At 37.4% G+C, this 17818-nt stretch overlaps 1 protein-coding gene across 1 annotated transcript; it reads right to left on the reverse strand.

The window, feature by feature from the left end:
- Nucleotides 1–16681: 16681 nt before the first annotated feature.
- LOC140147570 (uncharacterized) lies at nucleotides 16682–17302 on the reverse strand. The gene has a single exon (XM_072169350.1). The coding sequence runs from the start codon at nucleotides 17300–17302 to the stop codon at nucleotides 16682–16684; it is 621 nt and encodes a 206-aa protein (XP_072025451.1).
- Nucleotides 17303–17818: the final 516 nt, after the last annotated feature.

Raw genomic sequence — 17818 nt, forward strand, 5'->3', positions numbered from 1 at the left:
AATATCGCAGTCAGGATGGTCAGGATTCCTCTTTGCCGCCAAATGGATTGGTAATTTAGGTGTCTTTGAAGGCGGTACAATTTTCCTCTCAATGTAGCCCGAGGTTATCACCTGGTTACAACTTGCAACACGGATGATCCGCAAATAGATTCATTAGGTTTGCAGAAAATCAGATTAAAATGTTCATTTTTCAAAACGAAAGTATAGTTCAACTTAACTAACTTGACAATTTCGTATCTGGGTTGACATTCTGCCTCAGACACAACACCTTTCCTGACGAATTTCGGTCTGTAGACGGCGTAATACTCGTCGTGATGATATAGGGTCATAGAAAGTGGGTCCCTAATAATCGTGATAATATTCTATATTCGGTCTTGTTTTCTCGTTTTCTACGCTTTGTTCCATCTTCTGATTTTTGTTTTTTTACTTTACTTTACTTTGGCTATTTTTCCTGTATTCTCTCTTCATTTGTCCAGATGTTCCAATATAACTTGCGTCTTTGTAAACGGTCATGGGTTTGTTCATCTCCCTCTATATTTCCACATTTCGTTGTCCATATTCTGTGTTCGTTTATGAACTCGTGATTTATGACAACCTAATCATACCCAAGACCACCAGGGGGACGAGGACAACACATTTGACGTCATTTTCGTCTAGTGTGACGTCATCCAAGTCAACAAGCCATAAATCATCAAAGCCATAACATCCGGCTGAGGACGAAGTTGGTACTGTGAAAGCGCTCCCGGTAAGCGATCAAAATGATTCCGTTTTAGATCTGCATTGCCGAAAGTCAAAAGATATTCAAATATTCTAATACATTAAAATACATTGATCTGATAGAAAATGAGTCAAGGAGGCCACTAACTAAGGGCGCGTGTTTCCCCCTCTTAAGAAACAGCATGTATGTGGGACTGAAATGCCAACCCTTTAAACCCTGGGATCCCCGTAACAATGCTTGATATAACCCATACCGTTCCTTTGCTGTATAAGCTTCATTTTTCAAAAATATTTGAGTGAAAACAACCTAGTTCATATTCCCCTCCGACCCGCCTTCAACATGTGCATCATCTTAAAAGAGGGCCAAATATGTTTAACACGCCCGATATGACATGAATGAAACATTCCGTAGTAAATACAAAACGATAGCTTGGGAGGGATAGCCTAGCGTTGTTGAGGGCTCTAAAACATGGTTATTTTCATATCATAATCAGTACATAAATCAGTGTTAAAGAGTCGTACGGATGGTGATGCTGAAATTTAAACGTGTATGCGTTGTAATACGTTTTAATTCATCTTCAGAGAATGCTTTCAACACGTTATAAAGCCTTAGTCAAAATATACCTTATTTTATATTAACCTTACCATTTAATCCATTCTTTCTGATTACTTAATTCGATTTATTGAATTGATAGCAATTTAAATTGCAATATTGTACCGTTAGCGCTACACTTCAACTATGCGGTAACTTATGATAATGATCATTAAATAATGCATCGGCTGAACATAATGGAATAGCATATATGAGAGACAGGAACCAAATGATTATAACAGACATAATGGAATCACATAATATTAGAGACAGCATGGAACCAAATAATATATTGTCACGATCTCCAACTCTTCGGAGGGTTGAGAACCAGAAAGCCGTGAAAAACAGTTAAGGCTTTCTGGCTCTCAACCGGGCTCTCAACCCTCAACTTGATGAAGACTGGTAGTGAGCAAACCAGAAATGCGTATGGTGAATACACCTAACTAGAATTTACAGAGATAACTGTTGTTAGACCTGGGGCTTCCTGGTGACGAAGTTATACTACCACGTGGCATCTGCCGATTTCCCACCACTAACATATAACAAATATAAATAAAGATCCATGTGTCATTTCATTTTTTACGCAACAGATTCCGTCTTCTGTAAGTGCATAATACCATAATGAGGATAAGAAAGGTTTTTAAATGTTTTTATGTTACGCGTATAATGTCTAATGCAATATTCAAATTCTTAATACGTACAGGTTTAATGCTCTTGAACTCGATTATAATCATGCGTTTTTCCGGGTGTATTTTAAGGTGATTTTTGTCTTCTATTCTTTCCAATATACTCTCAGCAGCCTCTTATAGCGCCACATCGCAAATGCATCTATCTTTTTCTTGTCATTCTTTGTTATTGCCTACGTTGCACGAGGTATATCTTGAGGTTGTCAAATTCAATTAAACACGTAATTATAAAGTGGTAGTCTGCGATCTTCCTATATTCCCGATGCTTTATAGGCTAGTCCTTCTCCCTTCTCGAAAACCAGCCTGCTCGTCAGAAATCTCATGGACCAGTTTTAGCTTCGGGGAATAATATTTTTTTTCATTAATTTTTGGTGGAAATGAAAGATCACTTAAAACAGAGTCAGAAGCACGCATTAACTCAATTTGCTCAAACTTCTCGATTCGTCACTGCCGAATTCATAACGAATTACTCACTCATATAAAAAGGTTTTAAAAAAAGAAGAAAAGCACTAGCCTGGACAGCTTTCTGGAAACTGGAACGCCTTTGGAGAAGCTCATTCCTGCCAATCGAAACAAAAAATCAAGCTGTTTGAGACAACTTGTGTTACTGTCTTTCTGTACGAGTGCGTGTCATGGGTAATCACCAAGGACATGGATAACAAGATCAATGCCTTTGCAACATCTTGCTACAGAGTCAAGTTAAACATCAAGCGTGTGGATCGGATTCCAAATGAAACCATCTACAATCTGACCAACACCACTCCACTGGTAGTCAGAGTCAAGATTCAGCAACTCAAATTTCTCGGCCATATACTGCGTCTTGAAGACGACGAGTCTGTGAAAGAATATGCCCTTTATATTCCACCACATGTGAAGAGGAAACCGGAACGGGCACGCACACTGTACTTATACAGTATGTCCAGTACCTCCTGGCAGATAGTGAAGGGATGCTGCAGCCAAACAAAATTGTTTCGCTTGCCCAAGATCGCAATATTTGGAGAATGCTTGTAGTCGCCTTCTCCGCAGCCGACTGATGATTCACTCGGTCGGACATCCGGGAACATTGTCCCCTTTGTCCCCTTTGCACAAGCGGGTGCATAGCAACCAGCTCGAGAAAGGGGAACTGAACATGCGCACACTGGTTTTACAAGGCTATTTCCCCTTTGTGACGTCAGCCCGACCAAGAGAATGCTTCCAAGCAGAGAACAACAAGCAGTGAATGTCTCCACCACAGTCTTTGATTACACTACACGGTTGAGTTTCTCATTGATATCTGGAATTGCCAGTACCAGTTAGCAAGGCAAGTAAACATTAAGTTTCTTTCATAAAAACATCGTCCATAATGGATATGTTTTGTTAATTTCATTGCATATGTTACTTCCACAATTTACTCCATTAATTTCATTAAGGGGGTACTACACCCATTGCATTTTTTTTTTTTTTTTTTTTATATGTGAAGAAATGAGACAAAATGGACAAAGTAGTATGCAAAATGAAGGGGCAAATCTCCTCGTTCTATTGGTGGCATCGGTATCAATGTAGCTTCATGCTTTTACAGGTAGATGCCAAAAGCTGGTACATCACCGATGTTTTAAATTTACTTCATTTTGGAAAGCTTACTGTCAACGGATTTCGTTAAAATTTTGGATACATGTTGCTAACGCATTAGAGAAATAATGTTGATATGTAAAATGGAAATAAGTGGTTCTTGATGACTTCATGAACTTGGTGATTTTCAGTGCTCCACACCTATCAACAAACGAACTGGTTAAAATGCTTCTATTTTCAATGATAAGCTATATTTTGTATTTTTAACTACCGACATTATTTCACTGAAACCTAATTAAGCCATAGGTAAAAAGTTTTCACAACCAAACTACAGTTATGTTGAAAAAAATTGCATTTCTCTTCACCTATACCATCAGATTAAGTAGTTTTTCGTAAGCTTCATTTTTGTGATTTTGGTACCAATTTTACCTTTGGTTTACCCAATCTATTTCAACTAGACAATTTAAATTGTACTCACCATTTACATCCACTCCTCATTATAGCTATGTTGATATATCACATGTATTTCAAAATGGTTGCCTATAATTTGACCTCAACCAGGTGATTATAACCTGACCTATGATGACCTATAACCTTATAGAAATCTCTTTTACAAACAACACATGATAGAGGCTAAATTGTATTAAATTTGCTATACCATTCATTGAGGAAGAGATATTCTAGCATGCCTAGTTGATCACAGTCTGAAGATGGTATAACAAAGGATATAATTTATTCTATGAACATGTTTATGTACTTCATAAATTTGCAAGAAAAAAAAAAAAAGAAGAGGGGTACTGATGAAAATCAGGGTATTATTCCCCCTTAACTTCATTCCTTGGCAGGACCACTCGCAACTCGACGAGACGGTTCATTTATTTTTCTCAAATGTTTCCGTCAATTTAAAGATCAATTGGCTTGATTACAAAGCAATATGATATAGCTGCGTCTACACGTTACAGTGAAGCCATCATGTAACTATAATCATGTCACACACCCGCTAAAAGTTAACGTTATTTCATGTTTTTAGTTTTGTTTCGATACGAACATTTACTGTTCATGAGTGAACGTGATTAGGATTTAGCCATCCTGGCGCTTTCATCATGTTGACATGCATTACATAAATGTATTATCGATTGTGCTATATGAGTACAGTGATGTGATACCTTTCATTTATTGATCTTAAAAAATTAGAGTAAAAGAGTATGAGTTATTGAATGCAAATGTAACAAGCAGTCCTGTACATTAAGGCCCTATGCAGACTTTTTATTAGACGTAAAATATTTGATGTAACATATCTACGTTATTTAATCTATTGCCATTCTATTTCCAGTAATGATTTAGTTCTAACGAATGTTTGATGACGTAAAACGATAATATATTTGTATCAGATATTATACGTAACATATTACCGATTTTACGTCATCAACCATTCGTTAGAACATAAACATTACTGGAAATAGAATGGGACTAGATTAAATAACGTAGATATGTTACATCAAATATTATACGTCTAATACTTGGAGTCTGCATACGGCATAACAACATTTACCGCTGTCTCTACTGAACATGTTCCAACATCAGGATTTCTATTATTACATAACATTTGTAGCGATTTTATTTTTCGTCTTTGCTCCAAGAATTAATGGATCTAAGTACAGCTTCTTGAAACCCCGAGCTGGGGCACTCACTAAAACCGTGGATGTTTTGTTGTTTTTTGGTTTTTTGGTGTTTTTTTTGCTTCATTTTGCTTCTTTTCTCAGAAAAAAAGAGAATCGTTTCAAACACAAAATAAAATTATCAATATCGGCAACCACATTAAGGGCAACGTAATATTCTGGACGGACTACATACACAGTATCCACAGTATACAGTTAACCGCTTTCTGTCTAGTAAGTGCAACCTGAAGCGGAACACTCTGACACACTGGCAGATATACAAATATTCCTCAAATGACTTCATCACCACGAAATCAATATAAATCGGGACAGTTTCACTGTCATATGGACCTTGCCTAAACCATCGTCACTAATAACAGATTGGGATTCTTTATAATGAAATGCATTTTAAACCAATAAAATACAATAACGGCTTTGTGGCAGATATACAACATAAAGATTTAAAAATATCCTAATCAGTCAAGTTAGCTCAATCGATAAGGCGAGACTATGGTGCGAGAGGTTGCGGGTTCGAACCCTGGCGGTGCCTAGTACGCTCTCGTGGAAAAATTGAGTTAGCTTGAAATTCCCCTGGACAAGGAACTCACTGCTAATTTGTCTCGTTGTAACCCGTACGAAACTCGGGGAGCTGATCCGTGTTGCGAAGGTTATTTGTGGAATGTCTAGGGTGTGCGCTCTTGAAGCAGCAAAGTCCCTGATGTGAACTTTAGGACCGCTTTGTGTTGACGACATCTCAATTTTGCATATAAGTATGTTCATACACCCCCTGTGGAAGACATGATCTTAATCTCCCAGACAGGGGTGTAGATTTCAATATTATTGTAGTCACCCATTTAGGTAACACCATTTAAAATTCAAACGCTCTGTGTGGAAGATTCACACACCTTCCATGGATGATGCACGTATTTCAACTTGAAAAGACCAAATGATACGTGTATTTTTTTTTTACTTGACTTACTTGAGTTGCAAGTTCAGACTTAGTTGCAAGCTCAGTGTGAACTCTGCCTGGTAATCTATCTTTTTCGCTATTTTCTTGGTATTCGACCTGTCGGCCTGTTGGAGATCCATGCTTGTGACTTTTAGGATCTGGTCCTTCAATTTTGTTTTGGGGTGTCCCGGATATCCACGTCCATGAAAGTCTTGAATACATGTTTGGTATGGTAGTCTGTAATGTGGCATCCTGATAACACGCCCACGCCACTTCGTCCGCCTCTTTGTAACTACTTCTGAAATAGCGTCTGTGATATTCTGATTTTGTTCAGGAGGTTAACTCCTAAGATGGACCGGCTTCTTAGAATTTGGTTTTTGATTATAGGAAGGAGATTACCTTTTAACAGATTGCTTGGCAGCTATTTCATTTTATATCATGTCCTAGTCCTACCTTCGCAGATAAAGAATCGCTGATTTATCACCATTCATCACAATCTTTGGATGTTTTTTTTTTTAGAATATGAGTTATAATCTGATGATACCTATTGGTCAGTGTATTTTTGTATGATACACGGCCACATGAACGAACAGCATTTTGTTGGCTACTTATGATAATAATAATAAATAATAAATAAATACATAAATAAACAATAAATAAATATATGTAAATAATGAAACAAACAAATAAATAAATAAATGTACAACTCGTATGTAACGGATCAATAATGATGAAGTATTTGAAGTATCCCGAGGGAAATCATTTCAATGTAAATGACCTGAAGTGTTGAAATGTCTTCATGTCTTCGAACCTTCTTTGGCTATTTGTATTTCGATTGAAATTCCTAAAGAGTATTCGCATGTCGAATGCACTACATAATGACGCAATAAATCCCTTAAGGGTAGGTACTGTAATGCCATAGATAACATAGATTTAAGGTGCGTCAGAGTGGAGCATGACCTGGCGGTGTTTGCACTCAAATATTGAGACACACGTGAGGAATGATACACGTATCATTGCGTTCTACACTTGCGCCCAACACTTGTTTTGATACATTATTGGCCTTAACGCAAGAACCGCAAGACCGTCGAATATTAATTCGATTATTGGCTTCCTTTACTGATTTCCTATATAATAAATATATAAATATTTAAAAGTACACAGCAGTTTTTTAATTATATTGCTCAACCTGGAAAATATGGTCTTTGCCATCCGACTCGCCTTGAAGTCTCTAAGAATTACATTTGGACGACACGACGGGATTTATTGAAATATTCGATTCAAGCATATTATTGTTTGGTTTAATCAAACCAGTAAATATTGATATGGAAAGGCAAAAAGACTTCTCAAGTTACATAAAAATCTTGCCAATATTCAGTGCAGGATAGCTCATGATGAACACAGCAGGCAGGCAATTTATTTATAAATACGTTATTGAAAAACATGTTTGTTGAAGACTAACAACAAAGACGAACATATGAGATCTGATTTTTAATTCCTGTCGAAATACTACCCTGAAAGTGTTCCAAACTTGCTCTGGTCTTATTAAAACAATTTATCGAGCAAAGATACGGCTTGTAGATAGGTCAACTGAATCGACAAGAATGGTGTTACGCTATCTAGATTAAGCTCGTGTTTTTGCGCAGCCCGGAGAGAATAACTTACTTGCACTTAATAACGAGGGCCAACCTGTGTGCCCTCTTGTGTGCTATGAGAGTGTATTGTATTAAACTCCAATTTCTTTAAGGGCTGTGTAATAATTATGGCTTTTATGAGCCCTGGGGGGATAAAATGGGGGGGGGGATTATTGGCCAATTTTTTTATTACGAACGAAACAGTGATATCCACATCCCCAATCGTGGTATCGTATACTATTTCCATGCGTATATTGTTCTATGGGCCGTGTGGATCGTTTATGGACTGATAATTTCAAAGCCACTGGTGCAATTTATCTCAGCTTGGGAATCAGATTACTATGGTACAGGACTTAATGTGAGGTACGAAACAATTTTTACTGGGGGATACCAGGGGGAAAGGTTTTATTTTATTTGCAACAACAACCTTCATATTTCACCTCATGAAAATATTCTTACCATTGAACTCATTAACATTCGATATTTGTATAATATTTAATACCCGAAATTTGCTGCCAATATATCGCTATGTATCTCCTCTATCTACTAATACCAAAATAATTCCCAAGTAATGTTGCTCTGACGTCATAATAGCGCGAAACAGTCGCAAAATTGGAGCAATTATTGGGGAATTCTGGCTATATAGAAATGCGAACATGATAAAATACATAATTTACTGCTTAATATGAAAGAAAATGTCTATTTTAACCTGACTGCCAAGTTTAAATTTGATATTCCTTAGAATAATTTCACAAGAGCAAAATATAAATCGTGGATTTTACTGTAGAAACCTATGGTGCCCTGTCCTCCCTGTCGATTTTGATATGACGAATTATCTTTATCACTTAACATAGGATGGCTCGCTCTACGATTAGTTTAAATCATTTGGGTGTAAAGACAAGCGGCAACGTTAGTAAATGTTATAAAGAGGTGTGGTACATTGGTGAATGCATTGAATGAAGGTAATGGGATCGCATGATACCGCAACTAAATAATTACATAATAGACACGATGTTGATCTGTTGCATTGCTGCACGCGAAATACAGGATGGCTGCCAACAGTATATCAGGTGCTGAAATAAAACACTAAGGCGGTGTCATGCTTGATGATGATTACATCTCATGAGGGACATGGCTTCGGTAGGTAATAACGGAGTCGTGTTCTTCGGTCCTCAGGATATCCCATACTAATCAATGCACTCGATCGAATTATGTCGCTTGTCTGTCGCCAAAATCCCCCGAATACCTACATTTAGACACATAAGAAGTATTACAAAGACAATGTCGGTCAAATTTACAGTAGTTAACAAGAATGGTTGAATACACCTTATATGGAACACATGATATTAAATAATGTTTAATTTACAGATTTAAATTACAACTTTCGGTTATTTCTTGGGGCTTGCTAATGCAATACTGCAACATCTGCCGATTTTCACTACTAAACATATCAAACATCAGTAAAGATCCATGTGTCAAAAACCTTACTTCTATGCAGCAGATTTCGTCGCCAGTAGGTACATGCATATTATGGACTTCAGAGGAAGATAAACTACAGTGATTTCAGTGATGTGTTTTTGAAAGGTTTAAAAGATATTCTCTCTAAAGTATAATGTCAAAGTGTTTTGACATAACCATACTACTTTCTTTGTAGAAAACGGAATGGAAAGTTGGTAATTTCTCGTTTGCATTTAATATTCATAGGAAAATTAATATAGCTGTCGTTGAAATGCTTGTGACTGAAAATCGTTACTGAATGCATGAGCGGATAGGAGAAATGATAAATAATAATAGGATATTGTCAGTGTAAATATACCGACGTTCATAATTAATTGACTGCCAAGTATTTACTTAAACTTATACATAAGCAAAAAATAAGCGTCACTATCATACGAACATGTATTGGCTTGGGTACAGCATGTGAAAGGGATGGCAAACGCACACTGTTCCATGAAAAGGTAGTGCTCCTGCAATTTTTTACTGCAAGTCTTATACTGCTATATTTGATACCAATAACTACTCAGCAAACACAAAAATGTTTTTAAAACGTCATAAATGTTTTTCTGATGTTGGTTTAAACGTTTTAACAACATTAGAATGTCGGGTTATATAAAGGTCATGAAAAAGCACTGCAACAACATTTTTAAAATATTTTCCAAATGTTATTTCAACATCATGTTAGAAAGTTTGGCAGCAATTAGGTTTCACTCTGAACTTTTTTTCTGTGAAAAGTTTTGTATTTGCTAAGTATCTCCTCTATCCAATACCAAAATAAGTAGACCCATTCCCCACATGATGTCCTTATGGCGTAAAATGCCATCCAGTTGCTCTACAAGGACTCCAATAGTGCCGTTATAGTAGATGAAAGTATCTCAGAGCCTTTCCAAGTAACAACTGGAGTGCTTCATGGTGATGTGTTAGCACCAATCCTGTTCATTATCCCGGTAGATTACCATCTGAAGAAATCAACTTCTGGAATTGACGCTGGAATTTTTACCTACCCATGTCGGTCAAGCAGGTATCCTGCTAGGATGCTGAATGACCTGGATTTTGCTGATGAAATTGCCCTGTTGGAATCTTCCACGGCCCGGGCCCAGTCGCAACTTACTAGGACTGCAACTGCAGCAGAAGATCTATGCCTTGTCATCAGCGCACCTAAGACAGAATATATGACTGCAAACTGTAACGCCCAACCAGCACTTGAAGTCTATGGTAGTACCATCAACAATGTCACAGACGCCAAGTACTTGGATTCCAAGATGGGCTCTAGTGCTAGAGACCTAATAAGAAGAAAAGCACGAGCCTGGGCAGCTTTCTGGAAACTAGAACGCCTTTCGTTACTGTTTTTCTGTACGGGTATGAGTCATGGGTAATCACCAAGGACATGGAAAACAAGATCAATGCCTTTGCAACATCTTGCTACATAAGTCATGTTAAACATCAAGCGTGTGGATCGGATTCCAAACGAAACCATCTACAATCTGGCCAACACTACTCCACTGGTTGCCAGAGTCAAGATTCATCAACTCAAATTTCTCGGCCATATACTGCATCTTGAAGATGACGAGCCTGTGAAAGAATATGCCCTTTATATTCCACCACATGGGAAGAGGAAACCAGGACGGCCGCGCACACTGTACTTAAAGTATGTCCAGCACCTCCTGGGAGATACTGAAGGGATGTTGCAGCTTAACAAAATTGTGATGATTATTATCTTTATTATTATAATCTTTTAGTCATAATTTTCAATCTCACAATAAGCAACTTGAGCTATACCATTCATTCAAACGTCAACTGCCATTAAAATGTAACTAGGACTGTCATGATAGCTCATATGATTAATTATTCAAGTCTCGTGTAAGCTTTCAGACAGTTATTATACACTAAATACGTCGAGCATATCTGAATCTGTTGTTAACTAATATAATTATACCATTAGTCACGTCCCATTTCTACCAATACCGTAAACGTTCGCCTAATGGCGCCATGGGCTCCCTTGACATAACTGGAATTGTAGACACAAACTAAAAGTGCCCTCCCATAAAAATCTTGTTGGAATTTTTAGAGGAGGGAGCTCCCTATTTGTACATGAAATTTACTGCAAGGCAAAGAAACCCAGGTACGCCATTAGGCGAACGTTTACGGTAGGTCATCGTTATGAGCAAGACAAGAATTATGTGAGGATAAGCGTAATTTCCAAACGATTTCATTTTTTATTTCGATTTGCCCTTAAATTGTACCTCTTCATCATACACACACAAATATTATAATAGATGCAACACTATATTGAGAGCAATATGAACATAGTGAACGCTAAGACAGACCAATAATTAATTGCGTCCTGGCCCTGCAAGCAGATTCATTTTAATTGGTATTACATTTTAGAGTCAAAGAGGTCTCTGAATGTGGGACATGTAAGAAACTAAAGGAAGTATTTTAAAATAGAAATAGAGACGTCAGACGTATTTCCTCATACAGTGAAATCATTAAATGAGGTCTAGAACAAGAGAAAATTGCACATATAGTTTCAACACCGTGATACAATCTTCATAAAAGGCTTGTTGCCACACGTGGCCACAATACCAAAATAAAATGATTGTCAGAAAATAGATGCTAATGTACTCCCGTATATCACCCCAAAAAGAGCTTCGTGAAATTCTTCAGGTCCATTCGGTTGTTGTTGATGATCTTTACGAGATATCATTTATGAGTTTGGCTGCTGCCTAATATCGATTCATCCCTTTGTTAAATTCGTGTTACGCATGAATTCACATGAAATAGCAAACAGGTGATCAGCGATTATTTAACGTATAGTATAACGTGGATTTAACAAAGAGACGGAATAGATATTCGGCAGTCTGTTAACTCAACGAATGTACGTGCTGGTTTCATTCAGTAGCTTTCACATACACAACATATTAGAGTCATGCGACTGATAAAGAAGACTAAACAGGTGCTCCGAGTTTAATATTTTAAAACTCGTTAATTCAAAAAGTGACATCAATCATTGTTTGATAATAAACAAACATACTTGTTTCATTTTACTCGGTATTTGATAGCCACATTTGTTTGAAAATAATACTGAAAATTAATACTGAATACTGAAGAGTGCTACACCCCTAACTACGATTCACTTTCGTACTACTTTTTTCATTTGTACCCAGCATTATCATGGTTATTCTGAGATAAATTCTGAACTCCATTTGCCAACAATTCGAGTTTTTCTTTTATTCTTTCCGGACAATAAGCATTAATTCATATATTGGGCTATTCCAGAAATTAAAGGCATTTGCCTTTTGTTGCATCTCCATCTTGTGGTTGTTGTTTTTTTAAATCATTTTGGTGTTAATTAAGTATTCTTTGTATTTTTGATGGAAATAAATTGAATTGAATTGAATTGAATTGAATATTCAGTATTAATTATAGCCCCATTGTATTTATATGCTATAGTAACTGGTTTTCCTTAGAATGGTTTCCGATAAATACGTTTTATTAAATTGATGAAATACAAAGTATAGCCAGATATCTTAATATTGACAATAATATTATTTAGCTATTGACTATACGTTATCTAGACTAGACTAGTGAAGATATTGAATAAAGATGATTGAATCGCATAATTATGGTAGACAGCTACCTAACAATATGTAGCTACGATCTCGAGATGTTGCAGTAATTGCTACGCGCGAAATACAGGATGGCTTCCAACAGGATATCAGGTGATGAAATAAAACACTAAGGCGGTGTTACGCGTGGTTGATGCTTGATGCTAATGACATCTAGAATGGATTCGCTAGGAAGTAACGGACTCTTGTTTTACGGTCCTCAGGATATCCATATTAATCAATGGACTCGGTCGAATTAAGTCGCTTGTATGTCGCCAAATTCACCCCCCCCCTGAATATTTGTCACATGTTACCATAGTAACTAGTATAAAGACAATATCAGTAAAATATTATATTAAGTTTAGTAGTAAACAATAACAAGCATGGTGGATAATAATTATTGACAAATTCCTGATATTAGATATTGTTTAATTTACCTAGGGCTTTTTCATGTAATATTACCACATCTGCCGATCTTTCACAACTAACATAACAAACATAAGTAAACATCCACGTGTCAAAGACCTTGGGCATCTGTCATTCTTCTACGCAGCAGATACGTTAGAGTTCATCGCCAGTTAGTGCTTATACAGGGTGTCCAAAAATTCGAGAACGCCCGCTTTTTCTCCTATTTTCGAGCAATTCGTCGGCTGTATTCCATAGTGGCGTATAGTGATTTTTTGTCATTTTTTTTGAAAATTGGCACATATGTTTTTAATGATGTTCTCTTTCATTTTTCTAAGTCTCATCAGTCATAATTAGCTAATTAATTAGTAATTAATTAATTAAATGTGGCGTATAGTTACAAAGTGACATTTTTGTATTCCATAGTGGCGTATCGACCATACGCCACTTTTTATACACATTTTATAATTATGAAATATCGGCAAAAATGAAAAACATCGTATGTCATAGTGGCGTACGCGTATCGGACCTATACGCCACTATGGAATACGAACGACGAAAAGTAACGCCATAGGGATTACACGGCGACCGAGGTGGCGTACGGTTAACGTAAGGTTAGGGTATTGCGTTTTGTTCGTTTTCCATAGTGACGTATAGTTTTATTGTCAGTTTGCCAGCAATAGTATATATTTATTTCTTTTGAAAAATATATAACAATAAAATCTATTTAGTTTACTACAGAAATTTCACATCATTTACAAAATATAATGAATGTCTGATTTACACAACTCGATTTTAAATTGGCATTTCTTCAAACCCGATTTTCTCGAAAAGTTGTTTATTCGCGGCGCCCCACTATACGCCACTATGGAATACGGACGACGATTATTGATCAAATATATTTTGGTATGTAAAGAAACTTTTATTTGTTAGCTTTAATAAACCGAAAGAAATATTTCAATCGACTCACAACGTTTGAAGAAATGCTCTTTTAAAGAAATGTACCCGTTTTTCACTCTGTCCACGGAGGAGGTTTGCTACTTGAAAGATTGAAAAAGAGTACACGTACCATGCATGGATATCAAACATTCCTGAATGATAACTTTATAAAAATAACTAACTTTATTTAGGGAATGGGCTTTTCCGGTGGGCCTATGGGCTATGGGTTATGTTAAATTTCATTAACTTGTACTAGGTAAAATGGATGTGGGATGGGACTTCTCTTGCTATACTTGCAATTAAACTTGCTATACTTGCAATTAAACTTGTGTTTTCTTGGTTATTTATGCCTTTTCGTTTTAATATGTTTCTTTCTTTGTTGTTTCTTGCTTTAGTTTTATTTACAACATGTCATTTTCTCTCTTTGGGATAAAAGGTAGCATGAAAAGGGCTGTTTGGTATGTCCTTGGTTCTTCTGAAGTGAGTTTATACTGTGCTTCTTTACCCTCTACCTTGTTGCCTCCTGGTCTTCATTGCATCAATTGCATTGCATACCCTCCTTGTGCACCGTATACTTGATAATGCAGCAGTAATACGGTTGCGAAGATGTTGGAGGATAGCTAGTGATCCTCGCTCATAGTGAATGCGTTCCAAAGCATAATGCTATGCATGTCATTAACCGTGTGTTTCGATTTAATCTTTGATGTAGCCAAACCTCATCCATAGACAGAGTGAAAAACGGGTACGTTTCTTAAAGAGGGCATATCTTCATAAATTGTTAGCCGATTTAAATAATTGTTTTGGTTTATTAAAGCTAACGATTCAAGGTTTCTTTACATACCAAAATACATTTGATCAAAGTTTGCAAAAAGAAAAAGAGAAAAGAAGGGCGCAATGAGGGTTCTGTTTTTTAAAGAAAAGAAAAGAAAAGAAAAGAAAAGAAAAGAAAAGAAAAGAAAAGAAAAGAAAAGAAAAGAAAAGAAAAGAAAAAGAAAAGGGGAAAACAAAAGAAAGGGGTAAAGGAGAGAAGAGAAGAGAAGAGAAGAGAAGAGAAGAGAAGAGAAGAGAAGAGAAGGGAAGAGAAGAAGAGAAGAGAAGAGAAGAGAAGAGAAGAGAAGAGAAGAGAAGAGAAGAGAAGAGAAGAAGAAGAGAAGAGAAGAGAAGAGAGAGAAGAGAAGAACAGCTTTCGATGACATAATGATGGTCTATGCTGGATACCCACACTGTGCGAGGGCTTGTTTGATACCCTCTTTTTAATAATAATAATACTAATAAAAGAGATTTATATAGCGCAACATACAAAAGTCTCGATGCGCTTTACAGAGCACACATGTATACATAAAAGTAAACACAAAATATCAGTGAACAAAAATCCTTAAAGAATACACCTTAAAATACAAACTACATTAGGCTACACCAAGCATCCCTCACAAGGAATGGAGAACAAATAAGAACGAGCAAAGGGTCCCAAACCAAGTGAAAGACGCATGGTAGCAAAACATATGCATACACTAGGCAATATAAACAAAGACCTTATTATATTACAGTCCATTATAGCAAAAACAAAGTTCAACATGATCAATATAAAAACATAATAATTATTAAATGGCGAATAAGATCAAAACAGACAGAACGAGAAATATTTCAGCATGGAATTACAGCAATATGATGGTGGCACAGCACCCTGCTGAGGGGAGAGGTTGCCAGCACGTCACCCTCAGCTAGAAACATAATAAGTAAAGCAGCACGAATTAATAACAAGATATGCAAAATCGCGAAATACGGGGTGGCACAACAAATTAATAGCAAAATGTAAAATCGCGACATACGGGGTGGCACAACGCCTTGCTGAGGGGAGAGATTGCCAGCACGTCACCCTCAGCTAGAAACATAATAAATAAAGCAGCACGAATTAATAACAAGATATGCAAAATCGCGAAATACGGGGTGGCACAACACCCTGCTGAGGGGAGAGGTTACCAGCGCGTCACCCTCAGCAAGAATAACACAGAAAATATTTAAAAATAGTTGACGAAAAACAGCGATAACTATCAGGCGATAAATAATACACGAAATGGGGTGGCACAACACCCTGCTGAGGGGAGAGGTTTCTAGCACATCACCCTCAGCAAATTGAAACATAATATATAACAACAAAATCACAGATGAATCAAACAATGAAAAGATGCGTCTTCAGAAGTCGCTTGAAAGAGTACAGTGAGTTAGCAGAACGAATGCTATGTGGCAGGGTGTTCCAAAGAAACGGTGCAGCGAACGCGAATGATCTTTCCCCATAATACTTGGTGGATGGACGACATGTGACTGAGAGAAGCGATTTAGAAGATGAACGAAGTTTGCGACTAGGATTGTAGTGCGAGATGAACTCTGAGATGTACAGAGGAGAAAGTTGATTTTGAGCCTTGAAGGTCATGAGAAGAATCTTGTAGATTATCCGCTGTTGGACAGGGAGCCAGTGAAGTGCCTGTAGAATAGGAGTAATGTGTTGATACTTGGAGGTGCGAGTGACGAGCCGGGCTGCAGTGTTTTGAACTCGTTGCAACTTGCGGAGATATAGCTATCCGGAAGGCCGTATAATAAAAAGTTGCAGGAGTCGATCCGTGATGTAACAAATGCATGAACTAATCTCGCTGTGCTGACCTCGTCAAGATAGTATCTGATTTGACCAATTCTACGAATTGCAACTAGGGCAGACTTACAGATGCTGTCGATGTGCTCTTTCATACAAAAGTGGGAATCCATTACAGCGCCTAGATTGCGCGCACCACTTGAAGGATTGATCACGGAATCCCCGATTACAAGCGATATGTTTGTAGCAGGTCTGTTTGAGAAGCGGGAAGTGACATGGATGAGTTCGGTCTTGGCATCGTTAAGGACCAATTTATTTGCAACGGCCCATGATCTCACATCCGCAATGCAGTTTTCCATCACTTCAATAGCCTGAGCTCGATCATCAGGGTGGAAACACATATATAGTTGTGTATCGTCTGCATACACCATAGTATGCACACCATGTGCAGATATAAGATCTTGCATAGGGGCACTGTACATGGTGAAAAGTAATGGGCCAGCGACCGATCCCTGCGGTACTCCGCAGCTGAGAGAAACACTGGTTGAAACTGCATCTTTCACGACGACAGATTGTGTTCTATTCTCGAGATATGATTTAATCCACATGTGTGCAGTACCAGACACGCCATATCTGTCAGCTAATCTCTGAAACAATAACTGATGGTCTATTGTGTCGAAAGCGGACGAAAAATCAAGGAGGACAAGAATGGCCTCGTTACCTTTGTCAAGTGCACAAAGAATGTCTGACTGAACACGGAGCAATGCAGACTCAGTACTGTGATGTGCACGATACGCTGATTGTTTGGAGGCGTTGAGGTCATTATCATGCAGATATGCCTGAAGTTGAGAAATGGCTACGCGCTCAATCAGCTTGCCTAAGTAGGTCAGGTTAGATATCGGACGGTAGTTTGCAAGTTCATCAGCATCAAGCTTGGGCTTCTTGGTGACTATGCTATAATTCCTGCCGGTTTTTACCGGTTTTTACAACTTCAGATA

Source organism: Amphiura filiformis, chromosome 3 (assembly GCF_039555335.1).
Source record: "Amphiura filiformis chromosome 3, Afil_fr2py, whole genome shotgun sequence".
Classification (NCBI taxonomy): Eukaryota; Metazoa; Echinodermata; class Ophiuroidea; order Amphilepidida; family Amphiuridae; genus Amphiura; species Amphiura filiformis.

Excerpts from the sequence above, each read along its gene's own strand:
- LOC140147570 (XM_072169350.1), bottom strand. The coding sequence starts at position 17,302 with ATGTACAGTGCCCCTATGCAAGATCTTATATCTGCACATGGTGTGCAT.